At 47.8% G+C, this 25568-nt stretch overlaps 1 protein-coding gene and 1 long non-coding RNA gene across 4 annotated transcripts; one reads left to right on the top strand and one right to left on the bottom strand.

Moving 5' to 3' along the window:
• Positions 1–9396: 9396 nt before the first annotated feature.
• On the bottom strand, positions 9397–15598 carry LOC120617661 (uncharacterized). Of its 3 annotated transcripts, XR_005656992.1 has the most exons (6): positions 15305–15598; positions 13729–13917; positions 13470–13495; positions 11951–12130; positions 11487–11609; positions 9397–10288 (listed from the first exon to the last, which is right to left on the bottom strand). It is a non-coding gene; the product is annotated as an uncharacterized LOC120617661 (long non-coding RNA). The 3 variants fall into 3 exon arrangements; XR_005656990.1 differs by lacking the exon at positions 15305–15598 and having other exon boundaries at positions 13729–14836; XR_005656991.1 differs by lacking the exons at positions 13470–13495; positions 15305–15598 and having other exon boundaries at positions 13729–14836.
• On the top strand, positions 14998–24802 carry PRDX6 (peroxiredoxin 6). The gene is made up of 5 exons (XM_039881468.1): positions 14998–15187; positions 18885–19041; positions 21714–21860; positions 22647–22793; positions 23989–24802. Exons 1-5 carry the CDS (start codon positions 15093–15095, stop codon positions 24115–24117), a joined length of 675 nt encoding a protein of 224 aa, XP_039737402.1. The 5' UTR covers positions 14998–15092; the 3' UTR covers positions 24118–24802.
• Positions 24803–25568: the final 766 nt, after the last annotated feature.

The following is a 25568-nucleotide window of genomic DNA, read 5'->3' as shown; positions in this document are numbered from 1 at the left end:
AAAAAAATAGAGAAACCAAATGGACAGTTTTTCAGAGAAGACATACAAATGGCCAACAGGTACATGGAAAGGTTCTTGACATAACTAATATCACTAATATCAGGGAAATGTAAATAAAACCACGAAGAGAAATCACCTCGCACCTGTTAGAACGGCCGTCGTAAAAAAGGCAAGATATAACAAGTGCTGGCAAGGATGTGGAGAAAAGGCGACTCTTTTGCACCCCTGGGAAGGAATGAAAACTGGTACAGCCACTACAGAGAACAGCATGCAGTTCTCTCGGAAAAAAATAAGAATGGAATCACCACGTGACCTCACTTCTGCATGTTCATCCAAAGGAAATGAAAACAGGATGTCGACGAGATATCTCCAGCTCCCGCTGTTCATGATAGCATTATTCACAACACGAAACAGCCACAATATGAAAACAACCTGTGTCCATCAACGGATGAATGGTATAACATATACACAACAGACTATCCTTCAGCCCTGAGAAAGAAGACCTTGCCATTTGCAACTACGTGGATGGACCTTGAGGGCATCGCGCTAAGAGAAATAAGCCAGAGACAGACAGACAAATACTGTACGGTATCACCTGTACGTGGAACTATTTTTTATAAGTCTAACTCATAGAAACAGTAGAAAAATCATCGTAAAGCGGCAGTGGGTGGGGAAGGTGGAGAAAGGGAGAGAGGGAGAAGCTGGCAAAAGTATACAAACATTCAGCTACCAGATGAATAGGATCTCACGATCTAACATAGAACATAGAGACTCCAGTTGATAACTCCGTGTCATATAGTCGAAATTTCCTGAGAGTAGAACTTAAACCTTCTCACAAAAAGGAAAAGAGAGATAAATATGTGAAGCGATAGATGTTCATTAAGCACTAAATATTAATATTTTAAACATTAACTTTTAATGTTTATCTGAAATGCAGGTTGAACTAGGCATCTTGTATTTTTGCTTGGTAGAATGAGCAATCCAACCCCTGATTTGATGGATAAGAAAGATGAGCCTCCAGGAAGGTGCGTAACTTGATGAAGCTAACACCTGGTGAATAGTGTCGCTGAGCCCTGAACCCCATTTCCCCCACATTATGTGGCCCCCTCCTTGTCCGTCCAGGAAGTTCTCTTCACTTGCCAGCTGCTTCCACCTTCTAGTATAATAACTCTCGTCACTATTCCCAACTAACTAGAAGAAATCTTCCCTACCCAGCCAAGAAGGATTCACCGAAAGATGAATTTCCATGACTGATTTTCCCAAATCTATCTTCCTTGCGAATTTATCTCTTTTGGAAAAAACAATGAAAACCTCCTTCATTTTTTTTTTTTCTTACTGGTATGAATGTCTCTTTAAATCTTTTAAGGCTACCTGTAGTAACTGAAATTTAAATACAACAGCCCATCCCAACCTGTTCTTCTGGCTTAAATAACCTGAAACATAATATAGTAGTTAAAAAAAAAAAAACTGTAATATCATTATGGTATAAGGATATCACGTTTAGTACTTTTTTTTGTTATTGTTTTTCCTGGTCATATCTTTCAATATTTGAATAATAGATTTACCCGGCTTGAGTTTCACTGCAGGATTTATCTTGCTATGTGGGACTGGAACAGGACAGTACACCTCCCCAAGGTCAAAGTTAATCTCTAGCAAAAAAAAAAAAATGACAACAAAGGAACAATTAAAGTAGTTTATACATGTGAAGTGCTCAAGACGGTGCCAGGCAACTAGTGTTCAGTAGATGTGAGCTAGTGTTATTGTTGTTAGTACCTGGGGATTATATTGATGGCAAGATCAGGAAGTAGTTTTGTAACTCACAAGCCATAAACAATGCAGAAAAAGAGAGAATGAACGGCGGGGCCTGGCAGAGAAAAAGATGGATCTGAGAGAGAATGGAGAAAGTCCACTCAGTTATTCAACAATCGTTTTTTCTAAAGAAGTGCTATGTGCCAGAATTTAAGGGTGGGGAGCCTCGTGAGGGAGGCGGGTCTGTACAATGCAGTATGATAAGCGTGGAATGAGGGTGCCACCCAGTGCACCATGGGAGCACAGACGAGGGGAACCCAGGCCAGCTGGGCAGGTCAAAAAGCCGTCAGGAAAATGTCCTCGCATGACACCTCCGTGCCTTGTAGCAGGCAGTAAGAGCTGGCCAGGCTAGAGCTGGGACAGTGGCATAGTCCAGGAAGAGGAGGCCACACCAAGCAAAGGCACAGCTTTAAAACAGCCAAGTGCGTGCAGAGAAGGTGGGAACCATTTCGTTCCCCTCTCCCCTGGAAACCCAGCTAACTAAAGTCACGCCCCCTTATCCATGGGGGACACCTTCCAAGCCCCCAGTGGATGCCTGAAACCGCGGATGGTACCGAACCCTATATATACTGTGTTTTCTCCTAACTGTACAGACCTATGATAAAGTTTAACTTATCAAATAGACACAGTAAGAGATTAACAACAGTTATAAGTAGAACAATTACAACAATATACTGTAAGTTACGTGAATGTGGTCTCTTTCTCTCGAAGTGTCTTATAGTGCTGTACTCACCTTCCTTCTTGTGGAGACGCCAAACCTGTTCCTGAGTCTCCTCCCCATCCCTCACTCGCAGTACCCGGCCCGGCATCATTCGCGTCGGGGGTCCCTTGCTGAAGTCCTCACATAGGCTCAACACTGTCTGGCACAACACGTCGCTGTCAGTCAAACACGGTTTCTGTCCGTGTCTTCCACCCACATATGTAATGCCTCTTCCCTCTGAACTAAGCCCTTATCATGGACCGCGGCTGTGACTTTTGTAGTTTGTGGGGCAGCAACGAAACTAGCACGAATTTCTTTTTCCTCCTTCCCAGTTTCAGGGATAGAAGACTCGTTCTTGCCGTAGACCTTAGCAACCTCAGTATCTGATATTTTGTCTTTCCTTATTGAGAACTTCCACCTTTTTGCTTAAAAGAAGCACCCTACGGCTTTCCCTTGGCGTATCTGAATTGCCAGCATCACCGCTCTTGCACTTTGGGACCATTACGACGGGTGACCCGACCACGAGCACCATGGTCCGGCGACAGTCGACGTGATCATGGAGACGGCTACTAAGCGGCTAACGGGCAGGGAGCAGCTACAGCATGACCGAGGGGACCACTCGCGGCCGGGACAGGGCCGAGGGGATGTCGCGAGATTTCATCACCCAACTCAGAGCAGCATGCAACTTAAAATGTATGAATCGCTTCTTTCTGGAATTTTCCATTTCGTATTTCCAGATCACAGTTTATCCCGGGTAAGTTAAACTGTAGAAAGTGAGGCCGGGAATAATCCTGTAGTTACCAGGATGACAGACTCCCAACTGGGGTCTCCTGCCCGAAGGACACTCAAATGGAAGACTTCTCTCACCCTCGGCCAGCCCGAGCGAGAGGATGGACACCACAAAATGAAGGACTCGGTGACACAGAGAAAGGAGGCTGGTCAGCTTCATGCAGTGACCACCAAAGATGTTACTCGTTGTGTCTTAATTAACAGCACCACTATGACTCACGACACGAAGGTCCTGGCCAGCACACAGGCCTTTCCCATCGACCCTCATAACACCCCTGACACAGATTTTACTATTCCCATCCTACACGTGAGGAAACCGATTCCCAGAGAAGTGACGTCATTTTTCTCAAGCTCCCACGGCCCGCAGTAGGAAGAGTGGGAACCGAACTCCAGTGTTACATGTCATTTGAGTTCCCTTTTCTTTCCTCCTTTCCAATTAAAACACAGCCTTCGAGGTCCTGTTCGAATCCCACCTTCGCTACAGAGCTTTCCCTGACCTTCCCCGCGGCACGCAGCATGGGATCTTTCCCGACGATCGACGACGATAATCAATAATTTGACGATCGTTTGGCAATTGTCAACCCACGCGGGTGCCTCGTGACCGTGGGTAAAGAGCGACATATTCCCCCATCTCCCCAAACGATCTGCTCACATTTGTCATGCTTAGATAGGTGAGCCCAAGCCAAACAGAAAAGCCATGCCCGGAATTCGCTCACCATTCGTTAGGTGCTAAATAAATGGAAACCGTTCGGTTTAAAGTGAGTGCTCTCGCTGGTGAGGAGCCAGTCCCGGGGAGGAGCCCTGTCCTTCGTTAGGCTCCCTTAGCTCTCTGTGGCTCTTGGGAAGGTGGCCCAAGGAGGAACTGATCCTCAAAAAGCTGACCCAGCACTGGGCACAGGTTGAGCCATGACCTCTGTCACCTATGACCAAAAAAGACCACGTGGCTCATTCACCTTTGAACCCCCAGTGCCTAGCACTGTGCCTGGCACGTGGTGGGCCCCCTGCCAGTGTTTGCGAAGGGAGAGAGGGAGGGAGGGAGAAGGTAGATTTGATGGGTTTAGTGAGTAAGTGAGCGTGAATAAAATATCCCATGAGATTTAGCGGTGCCTTCCAGTCCTCGTCAAGGGTCTCCGACGCAGGACCGTCAAGCATCATCGCCACAGCAGATGAAGGGGCCCTGAATTAGCAAGAACTTTCGGAGAGGTGCGGGGCCAAAGCTGTCAGCTGCTGCTTCGTCAAATAAATCCTACGCTTAAAGAGCCACGCCTCGGGGAGCACACTCAGAAGCTCTGCTTTATTTTCGACCTTCGTCACAGCCCTCAGGACAGAGGGAGGAGGGCCTGGCCCGCGGCTGTGGAGTCAGACCCGTGCCTACTCCACCCCTCTCGCTCCAACTAGAGACCTACTGTACAGCTAATGGCCATTCAAAGGAACACGGGGTCAAAGAACACAAAGGTCACCAGGGGACCCAACACGCAGGCAGCACCAGAGAGCCCGGGCAGGTCGAAACCCCCGGCCAGGTTTCTGTTTCCTGCACGAATGCATTTTGTTTCCTCATGAGGGAGTGGAAGCCACAGCTGCTTTCTCAGAGCACCCCCTTTTTAAAAAAAAAAAACATTTGTATGTTTAATGTAAATAACGTTTATAAAGCCTCCTGCTCTCTGCGTCCACAGTAGATGCTAAGAAACTGCTACCATAGCCGAGAAAACAAACATCTCACAGCCTCCGGGTTAGGGGCGAGGGCGGCGGGAACGCGGAGGAAACACTTTCCGCAACGATCGGGGAACGTGTGGTGGAAGGGCGCGAGACAGGTTCCCCCGCTTTGTTCACGGAGCTTGTCGCAAGAATGGACGCGGCGTTCACATTCCCTGACAGGTTTTTTTTTTTTAAAGCGTACACGTGTGAAACAGGATTCCTAGGGAATGGGAGCACATCATGATGAAGAGACGCGGGAGGTTGTTTCCCGCAAAAACGAGTTGCGTAAACTGTGTGTACGAATGATTGTACCATGTGACCAGTGCGACCCCGACATTTACATCGTCTGTGTCACGTAGGTCGGCTGTAGCTCAGAAGCTGTGTACTTCAATCCCAGAAAAACCTCAAGACAAGCCACTCCTCGCACCGCCCCCAAGGACCTCACACACACCTACCTTTCTCAGGATCCCGAAGCTCTGCCGGAGTCAGGATAAGTGTGGAGACGCTTGGGCCTATGCTGGAGTCCTTCGTAAAACGCAGACGCCCTTTATGGTGTGACTAAGCAGCCTGTAAAGAGATGTTTCAACTTGGGATCTTCACCTTCCTTCTTAGTTCTCAAAATGTGGTTCAGCCGGTAATTGCGAGATCCTTATTTTTCCATCCTCCAAAGAGCTAAAGAGCGGGTTATTTATATCGTTACATTAACATTTCTTATTTACAGACAAAGTGAATGAATTACTGTAGTCGTCTGCAATTTTCTTTGGAGAATACGTTTACGTTCCAAATATCTTCCAGTACGATCGTTTTCTGAAGGAGATACCTCGGTTTCCTTAGATAATAACCTTCAAATTGGGTGTGAATTCAGGAAGGCCGGCGCCCTCCAGGTCTGGACTTGCCAATCTCCAGTGAGATGCTGGACGGCTGGGGCCGCTTCTCAGCGTGTAGCCTCGGGATCCTCAGCCGGGCACCGCAGGAGCCTTGTCCCCGAGCCCAGGGCGTTGGGCCCTGCTGGGGCCTCCTGCCAGCAGTGGGAAGAGCCGCCTCCTTGTGCCTTGTTGGGCCCTCAGCTACAGCACATCGATTCATCTGCCTTTAATGAACCCACTTCAGCTGAGCTTTCTCCCCCTGGGGAAGGTCAGCTGCTAAAAAGATCTTTTGTGCCAACACTACCACTTTCTGAATAAAGCATTTCCCAGTTGACAAAACACTTTTCACATGGATCACCTCGCATGCTGTCCTCCACCGACAGTACAGTACACGGTCTCAGGAGGCAGAGAATAAAAAAAGCGTTAGGGGCCATAATCCGATCTGATGTTTGATGAAGTTTATGGGTGAGATCCCCGCCAAGCGTTTATTTGCAGGTGACTTGAGGACGTAACCTAACCTGTGAGCCACCTCCGATCCACGGAGAATGGGCTATGAGTCAGGGAGGGACTCCTAAATGTCGGCCTCTTTCTCTCCCTGGGGGCAAGGACGTGCCACACCAAGAGCTGGGAAAGCTGGGAATCTTTCTGCTTCCGGGAGACACCAAACTAAGACATAAAATGAAAAACAAAATTCAGGGGCGGCATGAGTATTTGGAATAGACATTCTCATCCGCTGCTCTGTGGAGTGTAAATCGGTTCAACTTGGTTGGTGAGCACTCTGGAAATACTTCTCAGATAGCCTTAAAATATGCATCACCTTCAACTTCGTAATTCTCATGCTGAGAATGTTTCCTGAGGACTAGCTAGGGATGTGTACAAGGTTTTCTTTTTTAAAAAACCACTTTCCCAATGAGGAAAAGGACAATGAATGACATCCTTTATAGGTAAAAATTTGCCTCATATATGTAAAGGAGGACACAACGAAATAATTGACTGCAAATTTTCTTTTCGCCAGCAAATAACATTTAAATTTTTCTTCTTCAGAGGTAGATTAACCTTTGTTGAATACAGCTGTCAATGGGAAATTCTTAGATTTACAGTACACTGCATTAATCTGCACAGGCTTCCTTAACAGGATACCACAGACTGGGTGTCCTGACCGGCTGAAATTTACTGTCCCAGAGTCCTGGAGGCTGGAAACTCGAGATGGAGCTGCCAGCAGGCCGGGTTTCTGGCGAGGCCTCTCTTCCTGGCTTGCAGACAGCTGCTTCCTCGCTGTGTTCTCACCGGTGCAGAGGCGGGTCTCTGGTATCTCTTCCTCTTCTCATAAGGACACGAGTTCTGCCGGATTAGGGCCCCACCCTTATGGCCTTCTTTAACCTTAGTTACCTCCTGAAAGCCCCCCACCCCCCCCGTCTCCAAATATAATCCATTACCCTGGGGATTAGGGCTTCAACATGTGAATTTGGGGGACACACAATTCAATCCATAACACTCTGGTTCTAACTGCAATTTTCCAATAAAGATCCAGCTCAGTGAAATGTCTCAGAGACCAGTCAGGTGTCTGCGAGAGGGCTGGTCTCTGGGTCTGCACTGGGTTTTTTCACTGGGGAGCCCCCTCACCCCGATCACCTCTACAACACACTCCTAGAAAGTGATATCCCTTCTTTCACATTTATTACGCACCAAGTGCTGCCATGGAGAGCCTCTCTTTCCGTCACCTGGTCAGGCATTAGCTGTCAGGTATTGCTTATCAAGCCTCATAGCTTCCCACCTCGCCCCCCGCTGATCTCTCTTTGCTGCCCTCATCAAATGCAGATTCTAACCGGAGGTTTCCACTCTGAGCCTTAGCACCAGCCCTGCGTTCATGAGACGTCTTTGGTCGCAAGAGAAGCTGGAGGAGATCAAGGAGAACCAAGAAATAAGCTCACCCAGTGACAGCTCCCCCTCCTCCTGCAAGCCCTCCCGATGGCCAGCAGAGGGCGGGAGCCTAGGCTGCCCCTGTTCCCCCTCGTGAGTCTCTGTGACCCGGATCACAGGCTGCAGGAGGCTGGGGAGAGATTCTCTCCCCGTTATCCGTCTTCTCATTTTCAAATCTGCCTCCACGCAGAAAGATTCCCAGCTTTTCCAGGGACAACTGGAGCTTAATCTTGCAGAATAATTCTGCAAATGGTGGGAAATGCCTCAGAATTATCCAACCTGATGGGGCAGGGTAATTGCATACCAACCTCAAGAGTCATTAAGTGAAGGCTGTTTGAAGAAAGGAGACAGGAAAATGGTATTTTTCTGTATTTTTTTTATAAAAAAAAAAATTTCTTTAAAAAAAGTTCTCGGGCACGAAGTTGCAAATACTGGCAATTAAGAGTCCACGGGAGCATGCTCAAATATTCACGGGTGGGTCCCAGGCACCAGAGGCTCAGGCCAGCTTCCCTGGCAGGCAGTACCCTGAACATACTGTCACTCATGGCGGCCAGGGGGTCGATGCCATCCTTGACTCCGTGGAGAGAGGACAACCAGAAGCCGGCATTTTTCTCTCCCAGACTCTACCCTGTGTGTCCCTTCCCTCTGCTGACGGTACCCTCTTTCTTTTCACTGTAATGAAACTATAATCATATCCGTGGTGCTTTCCTGAGTTTTGTAGTCATTCTAGTGAATTATCACCCCTGAGTGTGGTCACGGAGACGCTCTCTAGACTTTTTCTCTTCTATGGATTTTAACTTCGTGTGCGTTTTTTTAGTAAAGAGTTGTTTGCCTATTACTTCAGTTTGTTGTAATTTTAAATAATTGGGTAAATCGATTCTAGCAATCTTTCCCTTTATAGTTTTTGTTTACTTAAAAAGGCCTTTCTCACCACAAAATCATGTAGGTATTCATCTTTATTTTCTAGTTTTTCACACTGTCATTTCCCCCATTTAACTAATTCCATTTGGAATTTGTTTTGTTATATGCTATTAGGTAAAAATCTATTGTTACTTCTTCCCAAAGTTTCTCAATTGTCCCAATGCCATCTTTTGAACAATCATATTTTTCTACACTTTCACACACGCTAAATTCCCACATATACCAGGGTTTATACGTGTGGTCACTCCATTCTATTCGAATTCTATGGCTGTCTTTTTCCATACCACCCTCATCTTTAGTTTCTGTTCATTCTAATACTACATATTAATATCCCATTGCATACGTGTTTCCTACTAGTTGTTCCTATTTAAAATCTTCTTGGTTTTCCTATTTATTATGTCATAAAAAAAATTTTCTGCACCCCAAGAAAATGCTTTACTCAGAACATAAAGAAAAATTAAAATCACTTGGTCACTTCCCATCAACCTCCCCAAATAAAATCCTACTAGAGTTTTTAATTAGGATTGCATTCAACTTAAAAATTAATTTGGGGGAAGTTATTATATTTTCAAAACTGAATCTTTCAATGCAAAAATATGGTACGCCCTACAGTAAAATTAAATACAGAAAATTCTTAAAGTTAGTGTTTTTCAGAGTTCCAGCACGTTTCTTGTCGACCTCAAGGAAATAAGAATATTTATTGCTCGTAATGTTTTATTCTCAGAAAATTTTCACTTATGCTAGTGTCATATAAAACCGAAAATGTCCCCTTGCCAATCTGAGCAGGTAAAAACATATCTATGGATGTAATACGTACTGCGTTGACTTTTCATAAGTTTGAATGATTCCACGTGTATTTATTGGCCAGTGATAGTTTTTTTCTTTGTAAACGTTATCTTTTGCCTATTTTTTATATTAAGTACAATATTTTGACTGACCAGGCAGAAGTCTTTTTCCCAGGATGTCATTTGCCTCTTAATTTTGTTTATTACATGTTGCGATAGACGGAATTTAAAATGTTCTCTACAAATCTATTTTGTAAAACTTTCCATACAAATCTAAAAAAAAAAAACAGATTTGTAAAATCTAAACAAATCTAATCTGTATGGTTTCTTCATTTACACTTAGGAAGTCTTCCTATTCAAAGTTCATCCAGTATTTGCGTATATTTTCGTGTAGTCATTTGCATGTTCTATTTGTTTTCTATCTCATGTTTAAATTTTAATTCCCTAATCCACAATGGATTTATATCAGCTTAGGGTATGAACAAAGCAAAGATTGAGTCATGTTTTGAGTTTTAAGGATTGGTTTGTTTGAGCCCGTGTATTGAACCCCGGCCATCTTCATTTTGGAAGTTATTCTGTGTCGAAGTTATTTGGTTTACTTAGTCATTTTTAGGCACAGGCTTTCTTGGCACACACCCTTTGGCGGAGTAATAAAATGTTCTCATTATGAAAAGAATTTAGGCCATTACAGCTGAAGCCTACTTCCCAGCGTCTGTGACAAGGTACATTTCAGATGAAAGAATGTTGATGATGGTTCAACTGCCAGCTGCTGTCCCCTGGGGCTTTGGGGAGTCTTCTGAAGGCTGCAAAAAGTTAAACAGCTCATTTCACCGGCACCGCCTGTAAAACCGTGTTGGAAGCACCGATCCCCAAGGGTACGCAGACTTAATCTACAGTCGCAAGCCTGGTGTCTTACAAGAAGGCTGCTCAACCAAACCAAAAACACAGCCTCCTGAAAAATCAAATGCGTTTGGCAGATCTGGTCTACACAGCAAAGCCAGGGAGCAGGAAAAACCCCTCCCCACATCAAGCATGGTACGGTATAAAGAACGTCAAACAGAAGGTCTGAAAACCCAATTGGCATCCTTTCTCCATCACCAACGGTCTGACCTCGGGCAAATCGTTTCACGAGTTCCAGTTTCCTCTTATAAAATGGGTGGCCTCACACGATGGCTGCCAGAACTGCAGAGATTACTCTTAATTGTGTACAAAAGTGTTAACACCATAAGTCTGACTGACTTCACCATCACTACACTTATTTGTGCACCGTCCGGGCTTGAAACGTCCCTTATCACATCCGAGGAGCCAGTATCTCATTTCTGCGCTGCCAAGGTCACTCAGTCTAAGGCTCAGGACTGAGATTTTGTTGTGAGTTTACGTTTCAGTACAAAATTCTTGACTAGGACCCAGGAGCCGGTCTGGGCTCTCCCTTCTAGAATACTCTGCCCTAGTCGTGATCAAGGCAAACACAGTGGGAAGTCGCTGAGGAGGGGTGGGGCATGGTCAGATCTGTGTGCTTTAAAACGGTTACTCTGGGTGCTGTCTGGACCACAGATGGGAGCACTCAGAAGGGAAGCAGGGTCACCCATACGGTGGTGAGCTGCAGCTGCTGGCCGGTTCTGGCTCCAGAAAGTTGACTGTGCACATATGTTCCCAAGGCCACACTTAGCGGCATTGGGTGGGTACTTGCCACAATTTATAGTCATATATTTATATGTCTACCTGTTTGTGTTCTGTCTCCCTCACTGGACTGTAAGCTTTTTTAATTCGACTCTGATTGCTCAGTATATAACACAACTTGCTGAACAAATAAGCAAGCAAGAGAAGGAGCCTGTCCACAGCCTACGGGCAACAGAGACCAATGTTACGCAATGCAGACCTCAAAAGGCCTACAATAAACATCTGAGTTTAGGGAAAGAGTCCAGACTCTGCAGATAGCTCTTAATCAGAGCGGGAAGTGACAGGTAAGGGCACATCCAGGCTGGGGGCCAATCACATTACCTGGGCTCTCTCACTTCTCCAAGTCTAGATCCAGCTAAAGAACTCGGACGCTCTCACAGTGAAGGTGACTGCCCAATGGACACCTAAAGGATCAGTGGAGTACATTTCTATAGGAGTTCCCAGCTGGAAAAAAAAAAAAAAAGATTCGCATTTTTCATGAATGCGTACATTCGTCTGGTGAAGTAGGCGGAGCAGAGATCACTTCTCTGTGCAGAGGTAAGGAAGCTGAAAGGTCACCGTCTCGCCCAAGCCCGTCGAGCTGACAGGTGTAAAACCGGATTAAAGTCCAGGTCGTCTGCCTCCAGGAGCTCTCTGCACCATTTTCATATAGCATGGATTTTGGCACACCTACTATGTGACAAATAAATGGAGGTGCAAGGGACATATAAAATATAATCTTTGACCTAAGAGAGTTAAACACTTGCGCCTGGAGAACGATTTGAGACGGCTCCCACCGGCAGTACCTTCTGAGTGGCCAGGGCTGCTGGAACTCGGAGAGATGGCAGATCGTGTGGGCTGACAGCCAGGAGAAGCCCTTACGGAAGGTGAATCCGAGTTCTGCAGACCAGTCCTGAGACCCCGTCAACGCGGAGGAGGAGATCGAGTTCACCGTGGCCCCTCTGAACACAGCTTGACTTTCACTGCTGAAGGCATTTCAGAACAAAGAGCCTTTTTTTCCCTAATCAACATGCCACCCATGCAAATATCCGACACTGTCACAGCCAGTTATTCCGTGATCCGTCCGGCACCCTCCCGCTTCTTTCTTCTGCTCTGTCACTTTTTTTACTTACGACATCCAATTCCTATTGACTCAACAGCACACCACACTTTCCTTCTCCAGAACCCCCGTTAGGGGTTCTGTTAACCCCAAAATGAGAGTCTGCCATTGAGAATCACAGCTGCCTTCCTTTTGACTACCTGCCCCTTGTGCTAAAGGGGACACCAGCGGCCTCCTCTGACTCAGTGTCCTTAGAGCGTGGATGCTGCCCCTGGGGGCCACTCTCGCAGCCCTGAGTGGCAGCCAGTGGTCACCATCCCACCGTCCCTCACAGAAGTCTCTGCAGTCCCTTCCTTCCTGTCACTCCAGAAATGATTCTAAGGACTTCAAGTTTCTCCCCAACCCTGACAGCTGCCTGAAACTTTTTTTTTTCTCATTTCAGAGCCTCCACCCTCTCGGCAAAGTAAATCCTTCCCTTAGCCAGGTTCTCCCTTTTCCACGTTCTGGTCTCTCCCTGCAATGCCTTCCTGGCCCCTCCTCCTCATCTCCTTTCCCAAGGCCCTTTCTTGCCCTTGGGAAAGCAGCTTAACCTTTTCCCCCTGGAGTGGTGACTCTGGGCACCAAGCAGCTACTGTCAGTGGAGTACGGAGGTTAAACCCAAGTGCCTACGAGGGCCAGGCAGGACACAGGGTGTTCTTCCAACTTTGTTCGCATATTAAGTATATGGGAACATTCTTTACTTTTACAAAGAAATATGCTCTATCTCCTAATTCTACTCTAGGGTAAATAACAGTGTGAGAGCGGGGCTAAAGCGACACAGGACAATGTCACTAAGCGGTGGGGGCCTTCCTGAATAGAGAAGGAGCACACGTGCTCTAGCTAGCCGTTCTCCGGCCAGCGTTTGCCGAGTGGAACATGAGCCCAGGGTGGCTGGATCTTCTGACTGTTTTAGGAAACAGACATCCAGACACACTTGTGAAAAATTATGTTTTTTTAAATGTTAACGGTTAACCCAAAAGAATTTAAAACGCGGCAAAGGCTAAGGCAGACAAGTTCACAAGGTGCCAGAGGGTTCCCAGGGCACAGCCTCCGGCACCGTAAATATTAATATATTCTATTATATTTGCTTAATCTCCAACAGACGGTTCTGTAATTAGGCCCTTTGTAGAGATCCGCAGTCTGTTTCTGCATGCATTCTCCGTGTTTGTGGGGTCCCGTGTTTCCTATCCCGACAATTATTAATGGTGCCTTTGGGTCGAATTTACCTTCCTTTGCTCCTCCTTTTTCTTCCCTACAAAAGGAGACATAGCCCTTTTAGAATTAAAGCTTGGAGTCAAATTAGTTTAGAGATTATAATAGCTTTATAGTTTTCTAGAACGGCTAGAAACTTTAGCTGTAATCTTACCGCAAGTCTTTGTTCAGAGGAGAACTGATTAAACACAATTAGCGCTCACCCACACACACACACACACACACATGGAACTGTCACCGTGATGAAAACTGAAATCACGGTATGTGACTCACTTCTCTTAACCCTGCCATGTGCCTTCCTGAAGTGGGTGGTCCTCTCCCACTTCCGAACTCCAACCATTTGGCATCTTCCCTACATCAGCATTTGCCCTTCATTTTTATGGTAACTGCACATACTTCTGCCTGCCTCGTGAGAGCAGGGACTGTCTCTCTCCATTGTTATCACCAGGCCTGGCACAGCGCCTAGCATATAGTTGGCAAAGCAAGAGCTATTGCATAAACCCTTATCATCACCCAAATAGCTACCATCGCCAGAGCACTTACTGTGCGTTGGGCAGTTCACTCACATTATCCTAGAGGCTTTCCCAGACCAGACCGTCCAATCCAAAGCATACTCCAGTCACCCTCTAGCACACCACCTTATTTTACTCCTCTGAATAGGGTTTTCTGTTTAATTATGTCTCCTCCACTAGAATGAAAACTCCAGAGGACAGTCATCTTGTCTAACTGGCTCTTGGCACATAGAAAGCAAATTAATAAATCTAAACTTCCCACCTCCTTGGGTGGCGGAGTTGACTTGCACACAGTAGGTCTCAGTGAGTATGTTTTAATATCTGTATTTAGATTTCAGGATAAATGTGTTGATTATTTCATGGTTCGCAATGAGCTCTGGGAAGTAGGGGAGTGCAGTAAAAATAAAAATTTGGTCGCATTCCCCCAAGCACTGACTAACGCGCGGGAATTTTTGCTGCAATAAGAAAGCCACTTCCTCTGACATAAGGTCCCCCACACGCCTGGATCTTGCCACATCCTCTGATACGACAGAGTTCATGATGGCTGGGCGGGCCGGGGCGGCCAGATTCCAGACGCTCACTCGGAGAGAGCGGGGGCGCGGAGCGGTCGCCCGCTGCGGGGTGCGCAGAGGGTCTGCGGGGATGCTGTCACCGCCGCCCGAGCCTGTCGGCCCCGCGATTCTCAGCGTTGGGGGCCCCCTTCCCACTGCATTCCGCTTTCTTTCACCTCCAAAGCCCAAAGGCACTGCAGAGGCAAACCCTGCGCACCCCCGAGACTGCAGGGGGCGACGTCATCGAGTCCCACGTCACGTGAGGGGACACGCAGGCTAGGTGAGGGATGTGCGGGGCACTGGACAGCGCCGGGCCCGCCCCCGCTCTCCGCCCTCCGCCCCGCCCCAGCCGGCGCGGCCCCGCCCACCCCGCCGGGCCCGGCGCCCCGTCGCGCACCCGCGGCCCGCCCGCCCCCGCCGCCGCCCAGCCCGACGCGGTCTCCATCCTCACCCCTCTGCCTCCGCGCCCGCCCCCGGGCCCGCTCACGCCTCTTGCAGCACCCACTTCTCCTAGCCAGCGCTGGGGGTTGCCGCCGCCGCCGCTCGCTCCCGTCCTCCGCGTCACCTCGCCGCCATGCCCGGAGGCCTCCTCCTCGGGGACGAGGCTCCCAACTTCGAGGCCAACACTACCGTCGGCCGCATCCGTTTCCACGACTATCTGGGAGACTCGTAAGTGGCCGCCTCGTCGCCCGGCCCCGGCCTCGGGCTACGCCCGCGCTCGGAGGTGCCTTCCCTATTTCGCCTCCCTCCCTCCCGCCCGCCTGGCCGCCCGCCTCCTCCCCTTACCGGTTCCTGCACGTGCCCCGCAGCGGGTCCCCGGCGCCGCGTGGGCCGCTTGATCCGCTCTCGCGTCCCGGCCCCCCGCGTGGCCGGGCTGGTTCCGGACGGAGGAGGGGGAGGGGGACGGAATTGGGCTCCTGCTGGTCCCGGGAACCCGAGGCCGGGGTGGAGGCGGGTTTGCTCTCTCTAATTCAGTTCGGGGACCTGTGCAAGGAGCATGGTCCAGCCGAGCCCGGTGGGGGCAGAGGCCGGCCGGCTTCGGCGGTCACTTCCCGGGACTGGTGCCCAGAGGTCGTACCCCCATCCCTCCCTCTGGAATTTGCTCCCCGGGAAGGGTGGGTGTTTGAGGCCAAAGTTGGAGGACATAGCTGCGGGCTCGGGGAGGCCTAGCGTGTTATCTGGGGGTTCTGCTTGCTGCGTGGTGTTTGCAGGCCTCCCAGTACAAAGTGTAAAATTAAAAACCACCACCTGCCAGATAAGTGGCCGAAAGACTTTTTTGTCCAGAACCTTCTTGAGTGGGCAGGATACGATTTGATAACAGCTTCGGGAGGAAGCGAGAACACTGTGTGTAGATGTGTCCTTCATTCCAGAACTTGCAACACTTTGTGGGAAGGGCTCTCTGGGGTGGTTCAGTTGGCGGTGACCTATTCTTGCTGGGGCCAGCCTTTGAGCATGCCAGGACACGTGTTACCTCTGCACCCTGAGACCCTTTTGTTTCCCAGTGGCATGCCCCTCACTCCCCCTCCCACTCTGCCTTGCTTCCAGCAGCACGTGGCCTTGCTATTGAGGGACAAATTGGTGACCCATTATCTGGCCTGGCAGTCATACCATTATGACTAGTAGTAAATTGTTGTTGCCCTGGTTTTACAGTTCCTGAATCAGGAAACTTTTAAATTGCTTAGTTTTAATCCGAAACATCCCATATGTGTCCAGTTACACATCTGGTTCCAGTGCTCCCCCACTCCCCACCCTGTGGTCTTATAAAAGGGTTAACAATTCCCCCCTGGTTTGAATCCTTCCCGTATATGGTGTCCAGGTATCCATATGTATAGACAGAGAAAAGGGAATTTATAAGATTAATCCACAGTGGGACAGGGCCATACGAAGAACCTGAGAGGTTCTGTGCCTTGGGCCTACCCAACCCCTCACAGCCCCTTAAAGTCCGTTTTCCAGCCACTCATTAAGGGAGAAGCCACCTTTGTGAAAGAGGACTAGAAAAAGGATGAGAAATGTGACATTCAGACTTCGAAGGCAGGAAAAGGCTTCAGAAACACAAAGGCCAGTCTCATACTCATATTACTATTTCTCAAAAATCCCATGGGATTTTCAGAGTATGTTCCTTCCCATCTCCACCCACAGGCCTCACCCCATAACACATAAAAATCTTACCAGAACTCTTAGGTTGTTAAAGATAAATATGAACATCAAGCATAATTACTACAGCAATAAATATAAATGCTATCACTATTTAAGCTCCCCCCACTTTGGGGCGGGGCGGGTCGTTGCCCTTTATTGGCTTCTAGATCTATCTCGATTAAAAGTGGTACCTTCTCAGGCACCCACCAGTGGGAAGATGAGACAAATATCTGCATCTGTACATAAAAACTATCCAAGTCTGGTCAGGCATGGGGTAGGACTCGCTGCTCCACCCCCAAAAGAAGTTTGAGTCCTTTATATCATTATAATATATGGATTTTTGCCAAATATAATTTTTTTCCAAACTCCATTCTGTATGTGATCTTAATTCAGACTGTCCATTTTTGATTCAGGGTTGTTTGTTTGTTTGTTTGTTTGTTTTTTTGAGGAAAAAAATAATTTTAAACATTACAGGTACCTACCCTACCCCTGACAAATGGACACAGCTAAGGGGTGCGTGGGCTGCATTTGGCGAGCTTATTGAGCCTTATCACTGTTTCTATGTGTATGTGGTGGGAGCAGCTTCTTCACCAAACAAAACCTGTGTTTTCCTGGGGTTTTCTGGGTGTGGGTAAGTAGAGACTATTCCCTTAAAGGAAGAAACCTTCCGTCTTTTGAAAATGAGGCAGGAAGGAAATGGGATAATGTAATCAAATTACGCTTAAGAGCAGCAATAGGAAGACTTAGAGGGGAAGGTGGGCCACAGTAAGACTCATAGATTATCCTATTTGTAACCAAATAGTAAACTAGTAAACTGGAGTTAGGCCGGGGGGGGGAGCAGGGGCAGGGCAGGGCGCGGTATGCAGTGGCTTAAATCAGGTTCCTTAGCATGATGCAGCAAAACGCTCTGGCTCAAGATGAAAAGAGAATGCCTCACTTTCCTAATTCATCACCCTTTAACAAGAAGAAATATCCTGTTTCATTTCTTCTCAAAAGTCTCAACTGGCCCTTAAAAGGATCCTTCCCATAGAATCTAAGGCCTAGGTTTTACCCAGCTAGATTATTTCAAAAGAAATATGTCCCCCTTATTGCCCTTTACTAAAACTTAAACATACCTCACGCCTTCTACAATCTAAAAAATACTACATCTTACTATAGGAAGCTTCATGCTTTTTGTTAGGTCTTTTCCTTTCCTGCAGCTTTGGGGGTCGAATGACAGGCGTAAGTGGTTAGGGGGTACCCTTGTCTCTGGCTTTGTTCTTTGTGCTTCAGGACACTTAGCAAACTCGGGAGAGGCGAGTTTGGCTCCAGGCTGGACTTAGTTATCTCCGAGACTAGGGTCTTGCTTTACTGGTGTCCTCAGCCCAGGGGAGTGTGGAAAACTCCCTTTTCAGTAGAGAGGTTAGTTTCTGTCGCCAAGGAGAAGAAAATGGTACTCCAATGGTTCTTAGTGACTCAGCTCGAAACGTGCTTAAAATTTAAAGCTAAGCAAGTTCAACCATAGGCCACAATGATGTAGGCTGTCAGTTTTTTCCCTACTTGATCTGAAGCAAGAAGACAAAGAAACTGCGAGGGAAGAGATGGTAGAACTTCTGAAGTCCTGTCGTTTGGTCGGGGTACAAATATTGGGTGTCCTGTTTGGCAGGTTAGGTCAGTGAAGCTGTTTTATAAAGGATTTTATATCCATTCACTTCAGAGAAGCCACTGTCAGCTTTAATTTTACATATAAATAGAGAATAGGCGCCTATTTACTTCAGGTTACATAATCTCTTTATTATTGCAGTCAGGCATTTGTTTGAGTTCAGGGCCTATGAGGACACCCATTATTGGAGCTGAAGGTCAGGGCCTGCGTGCTTAGAAAAAAATGTAGAAAAGGGTAAGAAGGAAAAAAAGTTATTTCGATGAGTTTGAGTAGCACAGATTTTATTAGCTAGAAAGGGGTCGGTCTGGCTCTGTAGTTATTAAAAGAGTCCACACCCTTAAATTACAGTCTTAAAATATTTGTCATCTTGAATTTCATATCCTCAGTTGACTTGGGCTCTAAACATTGGCTTTTCTGGAGATCAAAAGATCAAAAAGCATTTCTCAACAAAAAAAGTTTAAAAGGCATTGCCTTCATAAGCATTCACTTTAAAAAGTCACTTTTCATCTAGGATTTGTGACTGCTTGTTCCACCTGATGTTGGCGATAACCTTTTCATTCAGCCACGACCTCTCTCCCTTCGTTTCAGATGGGGCATTCTCTTCTCCCACCCTCGGGACTTCACCCCAGTGTGCACCACGGAGCTTGGCAGAGCTGCCAAGCTGGCACCGGAATTTGCCAAGAGGAACGTGAAGCTGATCGCCCTTTCCATAGACAGTGTAGAAGACCATCTTGCCTGGAGCAAGGTATAGCATCCACGGGCACGAGCTTTGAGGTGATGAATCAGGTCTTAAATTACGGAGTAGCTTGGGCTTTTTCTGAGGCGACAGTACAAGTAAACTTCAAGATCAGACTTCACTGATCATTTGAAAATCTGACTTGGATTGCACGATGACCTTCATTCACCTTGCTCGACCCAGGGGTCGCTTGGCAGCCCTGACCCTCCCTGGCCTCCCAGCAGCTTCAGCCCAGCCGATCACTGTCTGCTCTAAGTATTTTCCTCTCTTGGCTTCCAGGACGCCCCACACCTTGGCCGTCCCTGCCCAGGCCCAGACTGAGCTTTGTCAGCTCCCCGCTCCTAATTCATGCTGCGGTTGCCCGAGGCTCATTTCGTGGGCTCTTTCCCTTTATCTTTGCTCTTCTCCTTGGTGGGCTCGCCTGCTCACACCCAAAGCCCATCTCTAGAGCACACTCTCCTGGCTTCCAGGTGGCACAACCACTGCCCCCTCGGAGTCTCCCCTGGGATGTCCCGTCATCTCAAACCCGGTATGTCTAAAACCGGGCTTCTGTTCTTAACCCCAGGGTCTCACTCCTCTGAGCTAATGGCAACTGCATTTTTATAGTTGCTCAGGCCAAAAACGTACGAATCATCCTTGTTGCCTCTGGTTTTTTCACATCACATGTCTGATTCATCAGCAAATTTATCTGCGCTGCCTTCAGAATATATCCAGAATCCTGTTTGGAACATTTCCTTCCCCAGGTATCTCTGTGATCTGCCCTCACCTCTTTCAGGTCTCGACTCAAATGACACGTCTAAGGCTGTCCTTGGCGTCCTTATCTAAAATTAACTCCCCCTCCATATAATCCCTAGCCTCCTCCAATTAACTTGTCTCCTCAGCACTTGTCCCCATCTAAAATACTCTGCATATGGCTAATGCCATTTGTTTCTCCCCACCAGAGTGGAGGCTGGGCAGGGCAGACTCTTGTGTGCATTGCTGGAACAGTGCTAGGTACTCAGTACTCCTAGGCGGGTGGGCCAGATTTGTCGAATGAATGAACTGAGGGAATTGGCTACTTCCAACAAAAGGAGTTACTTGGACAGTAAATGTGGTGGTCTAAACTTAACTTGAGAACATTTTAATGACTTTGCTACAGTGTGCTACTATCTAATGATAAGTAACTTTTGAGAGATGCTTACTGTGTACTAGGCACAGCCTCAAGCATTTCACATGCAATTGAATAAAAGGCGTAGTTCTGACTTATGAGCTGGCCACCCAGGGCTGTATCCGTTGGCCGTTTCAGACCAGTTAATCCTAAATGTCTGAGATTAGAAGAATCCTGTAGAGCCGCGGCCCCCCACCTCTTTGGCACCAAGGACCGGTGCTCCCATGAGACTCTAATGCCTAGTGATCTGAGGCGGAGCTGAGGCAGTGATGCTGGCGCTGGGGAGCAGCTGCAAATACAGATGAAGCTTTGTTTGCTCACCCGCCGCTCACTCCAGCTGTGCGTCCCAGTTCCTAACAGGCCATGGACCAGTACCAGTCCGCAGCTGGGGGGTTGGGGACCTTTGGTGTAGAGGACAAAAGGGAAGAGTCGGAGGGACTTGCTGAAGACTGCCCTGCTAAAGAATGATGGCATTGTGATTTGAACCTCAAACCAGTGCTCTTTTTGATATAAGATGATAGAGAATAGGAATTAGCCTGATGGAAGATAGAATAAAGCCAAAGCATATGGTTCTTTGGTGTTCGTGGGTGTAATGTAACACCTACTACGTAGGTGTGGCAGGGTTGAGAATTACTGCTTAGTGATAATTAAAACAGCCGAAGGAAGAGTTTATAGCCCATCACATAATGCCTTTTAAGGTATAGGAGCACACCCAGGTTCATTTTAGCTCATGAGCTGCTTTAGAATTTTCAAACTTGTGATTGCCTTAAATAGGAAACCAAGTCCTAACTGCCAGAACAGTGCCCAAATGTTGGCATACAGCTGGTTATAAGGAAGCGTCAAGGTGCCTCTAGCATGAAACCATACTGGTTATGATTTTAGTTGACTCGATAGGCAGCCAGACTATCTGAGACTCGCCTACATGCTCATTTATTCCCTCTCCCCAGATTTACCTTTGACTTGTCCGTGAAGTACATACTAGGATCTCCGTTCTCGTGTTTACTTTAAGTTTTGTGAGTTTTTTGTTTTTGTTTTTGTTTTTGTTTCTTATCGTCCGTCTTATAGTAGCTCGATGTCTGACTCAGGGTGCTTTTGGGGCCGAGATTGGATCTATGGAATTATCTTTGCAAGTGATGTTGTTTCTAGGTGTGATGGACTTAACGAACTCATTATTTCTGATGGTTTCTCCAGGATTTGGGTACCGAGAGGTACGTCGGATTGGGATCTGTCGTGACATTATTCAGGTTTTAAAGCGTTTGCCGCTGCTTTCTCAAAGCAGTAAAGGCCAGCTGTGTTTCCAGAGACTTGGGCGCGGAGAGGGTGTGCGGCTGTACCGCACCCTGCCGTTCTTCCTGTGCGGATGAGCAGGACGAGGAGTGTTCATTCATTCACTCACTCACTCATTAAACTGGCCGAGGGAAATGATTCCCATCTCGTGCTTCTCCGTCTTGCAAAACGATGGCTGTTAACTGACGTAATTCAGAGGATGTGCGTGGTTTAAATTTCTCTTCCCTCTTTTTTACCTGCATTTCAGGATATCAACGCTTACAATGGCGAGGAGCCCACAGAAAAGCTACCTTTTCCCATCATTGATGACAAGCATCGGGACCTCGCCATCCTGTTGGGCATGCTGGACCCAGCGGAGAAAGACGAAAAGGGCATGCCCGTGACGGCGCGCGTGGTGAGCTGTGAGCGTCCGTTCTGCAGTCATGACAAGTAAAGGCTTGAACCACCTTGAGGAAATAAGGAGATTCTGTCCAATGAGGGGATAATTGTTTGGACAGTGATCTCATTGATTACCAGTAACACTCATGCAAAAGTTTCACCTCAATCTTTAAATCGTTTAATTTCTAGCTTTTCGGAAATATACGTAAAATGCGCAGTTGTCCGAAGAAGTCACCTAGAATCGAGCAGTCCCTCCAGCCGTGGGTCGGGGCCTTCGCGAGGCGGCCCTGGTTTCGAATTCTCGTTCTGTCCTTCCTAACCTCCTGAGAACAGACCCCCTCGCCGGCAGAAAAAGTACAGCTATTTGAGGACCAGTATCAACTCCCATTAGTATGATTTTTATGATAATCATCCCTACTTCACACAGTCCCTTCCTGAGGCCTTTCCTGGATTCAGTTGGCATAGCAGTTTTTCTTACTGAGACAGTCAGAACCAAATATCATTCCCTTCTAAGGTCAGAAAAATAACACGGACGCTGTGCTGTGTGCCAGAAACTGATATAATATTGTATGTCAACTGTAACTGAAAAAAACTTTTTAAAGAAAAATGAGATGGAGAAGAAAAGTATCTTAGACTCCAGCCACCTGGATTCAGTTTGGCGTCTCATTCTAGATGGCCGGGAATTTTTTGTTTTGTCTTTACACCCTTGAACGCTTTTAATGACTGAAGAGCTTTCTAAGAGGCTTTAATATCAAAGACACTGAACAAACTCTTGCTCTTTATGTGTCTGCGTGTTTTGCAGGTGTTTGTTTTTGGTCCTGATAAGAAACTGAAGCTGTCGATCCTGTACCCAGCCACCACGGGCAGGAACTTCGACGAGATCCTCAGAGTCGTCATCTCGCTCCAGCTGACCGCGGAGAAGAGGGTGGCCACCCCCGTCGACTGGAAGGTAAAGAGGTTAAAGGGGCAGAGGCCCCGTGCCCGGAAGGCCTGTGGGGCTCCTGTCTAAATGGCCACCTTCAGGCTGTCACCGGGGTCTCTGTTTCTGATGTGCAAATACACGGGGAGGGTTTTTTTTTTTCCTGAGTTTGGCTGAGTTTAAGATTTGTTGAGAGGCCATTTATTTTCAAGGTCTTTATCGCTTTTATATAAAACACACATTCCCCGTAGTGCTTTCTAACTTAGATATTTGGACAGATTTAATTGGTCAGAATGATTCCTTTTCCTAATAAAAGGATTTTTTGAAGAACTTTAACCCTTCCCTGCTGGCAAAATATTTACAACAAGACTTAGCTCGGCCACTTAAGTTGTGGCTCTGAAACTAAACTACCGCGTCAGGGTCAGGAAGCTGCGTTTCTCTTAAGCTTCAGTCTGTTAAACAAAGCCACGTAGAAGTCTCCGAAACTCGTTCGTCAACGTTTAATCTCTAGGATTTCTGCAACATATAGGACATGGCTAATAATCACAGGAGTGTCTTGATGATGCTTTACTTTTAAAATATGCTAACCTGAATTCCTGGCTTTGTATTTTCTGACGGCGAGTAGTTAATTAAAATTCTGTGTCCATTCATCGAACCTGCGTTGATGGAGCCCGAACCATACAAGTCCCTGCCCTCAGAGCACACCTTCCAGTGGGGAGAGGCGAACAGTAAACCAGCGTGTAGTCTGTTAGGTGGCAGTAAGTGTGACAGAACCAGCACGAGAGGAGGTAGGGTTGGTTTTCATGGCCGTCACGGGGGGCCTTCCTCTGAAGGGACCTTGAAGGACATGAAGAAAGGGAGGAGCCCGGCGGGCAGAAGGAACAGCTCGTGCAAGGTGCATTCCCTGAAAGCAGGCTCGGCGTGTCCGAGGGACAGAGAGCATCCGGCGTGTCTGGGAGGGAAGCCGCAGGGGGTGGGGTGAGGGAGCGGGCAGCGGCCCAGCTTGACTGGGCGTAAACGGGCCCGTTTCTGGTGGCGGTGGGGAAACAGTCCCCGACCAAAGCGCCGGACACAGATCAGCCTGGGAAACAGAACTCCTCAGAGGGGAGAGTGAAGGGTACTTGGTGGTTCTGCTTAGCACCTGTAGCTGCTTTTCTACAGTGGATTCCCGGCCTTAGACCTGACTGTGAGATTGAACTTCACCACTCTCAACGTCTTTCCGCAGGACGGAGACAGCGTGATGGTGCTCCCAACCATCCCTGAGGAGGAAGCCAAGAGAATTTTCCCTAAAGGAGTGTTCACCAAAGAGCTCCCATCCGGCAAGAAGTACCTGCGCTACACGCCGCAGCCCTAGGCTCCCTCCCACGCTCCCTCCCAGAGTCGGTGGCGATGCTGCCCACTCAGCACAGGGGGCCGGACGGTGCCCGCTGCCTCTCGTGTTCCCTACAGCAATTCCGTAGAAACGTCCCAGGGTGACCGCAGCCACGGCCGTTAGGTTGCCGCACCGCTGGCTTATTAAATGAAAATAGCACTAGGAACTCCGCGGGAGTCTGCTCTGTGCCTTCACCGGCATTCTGTCCTGTTCCTGTATCTCAGCGCTCTGGCCGGCCCTCCCTGAAACATGTTCTGTATTTGAGACTCACATCTTGCTGGATCTCTGCAGGGTTTGTGATCCACGGCGGTGGAGGCTGGTGATGGTTGGAAAAGCCTGCTTCGCTCCATCATGGACTGGCCATAAGTTTTTTGGGTTTTTTTTTTTTTAGCTATTCTAGTCAAATCCTCTCTTGTGTTATGCATTTTTGGGAGCAGCAGAACTTGAGCTTCCTCTGTAGATCTCTTAATTATATAACCCAGAAAGTCAGTAACCCAGATATTCTTCTTCAGTATTCAGTGTTTTGATCACAGCTAAGGGAAAACACTTTTCAATTCTGTACTTTTCCAGTAGATAACGGAAGTGGGAAGAGCAGGGGGAGGGGTCTTTAACTATTTTGCTAAAAGAAAACTTTTCAATAAATTTCTTATCCAAAGAGAGAAGCCACGGAAAGTCTCCACTTACCTGTCGGAAGGTGTGCGAGCGGTGTGAGCAGGACAGTGCCACGTGCCTTCCACACGGGGTTTCCGGGAGGGTGTCAGTCTGCTCCGTGGTGACAGGCACCGGAAGAGCACGCGTCGGGAAGGGAGGAGAGGATAGAAGATGTTTTCTTACAGGACGATTCTTGCTGGACGAAGGGGTATTTTCTGAATTTTGCTTTTGGGGGGGATCTAGGAAATCCTTGGTTAAAACTGGATCCGACGATTCCGTCGTCACGTTTTGAAGTACTGGTTTACAGACACATGTACTGAGGGCACAGCTTCCCCGGCTAGGAGTGGCACTGAGACTTCTCGCCAGAGAATACATGAAATTGGCATAGAACGAAAACGGAGGCACAGCCGAGGGACTCGCGATTTCCCATCTCGGGGCCCCCTTCGCTCCTCCACGTTACATGCCGGGTCCCTGGGGTCCCTGGAGTCTGTGGCTCAAGCTCTCCTTACCTAACGCCTTAATGCGATTGCTGGGTTTAAGAATATGAATCTCGAGGATAATGGTGCATCTGTGCCTGTCTGGAAAGGGTGCTCATTACTCCGAACTCTTGGTCTCAGACTTAACTAAACTGTGCTCATGTGCTCTGGGTGTAGGAGGAAGTGCCCAGATCTGGTACCGTCGCTTGCATGTCACCCTCTACGATTTTATCGGAGAGAGTAATGTGAAGTACGATCCCTTCTGCCACGTGTCGGAGAAGTCACTAAGCCTGTGGTTTCCTCGAT

This window comes from Pteropus medius, unplaced genomic scaffold, assembly GCF_902729225.1.
Source record: "Pteropus medius unplaced genomic scaffold, Ma_sr-lr_union100, whole genome shotgun sequence".
Lineage (NCBI taxonomy): Eukaryota > Metazoa > Chordata > Mammalia > Chiroptera > Pteropodidae > Pteropus > Pteropus medius.
This window is presented reverse-complemented; position numbering and strand designations above follow the sequence as displayed.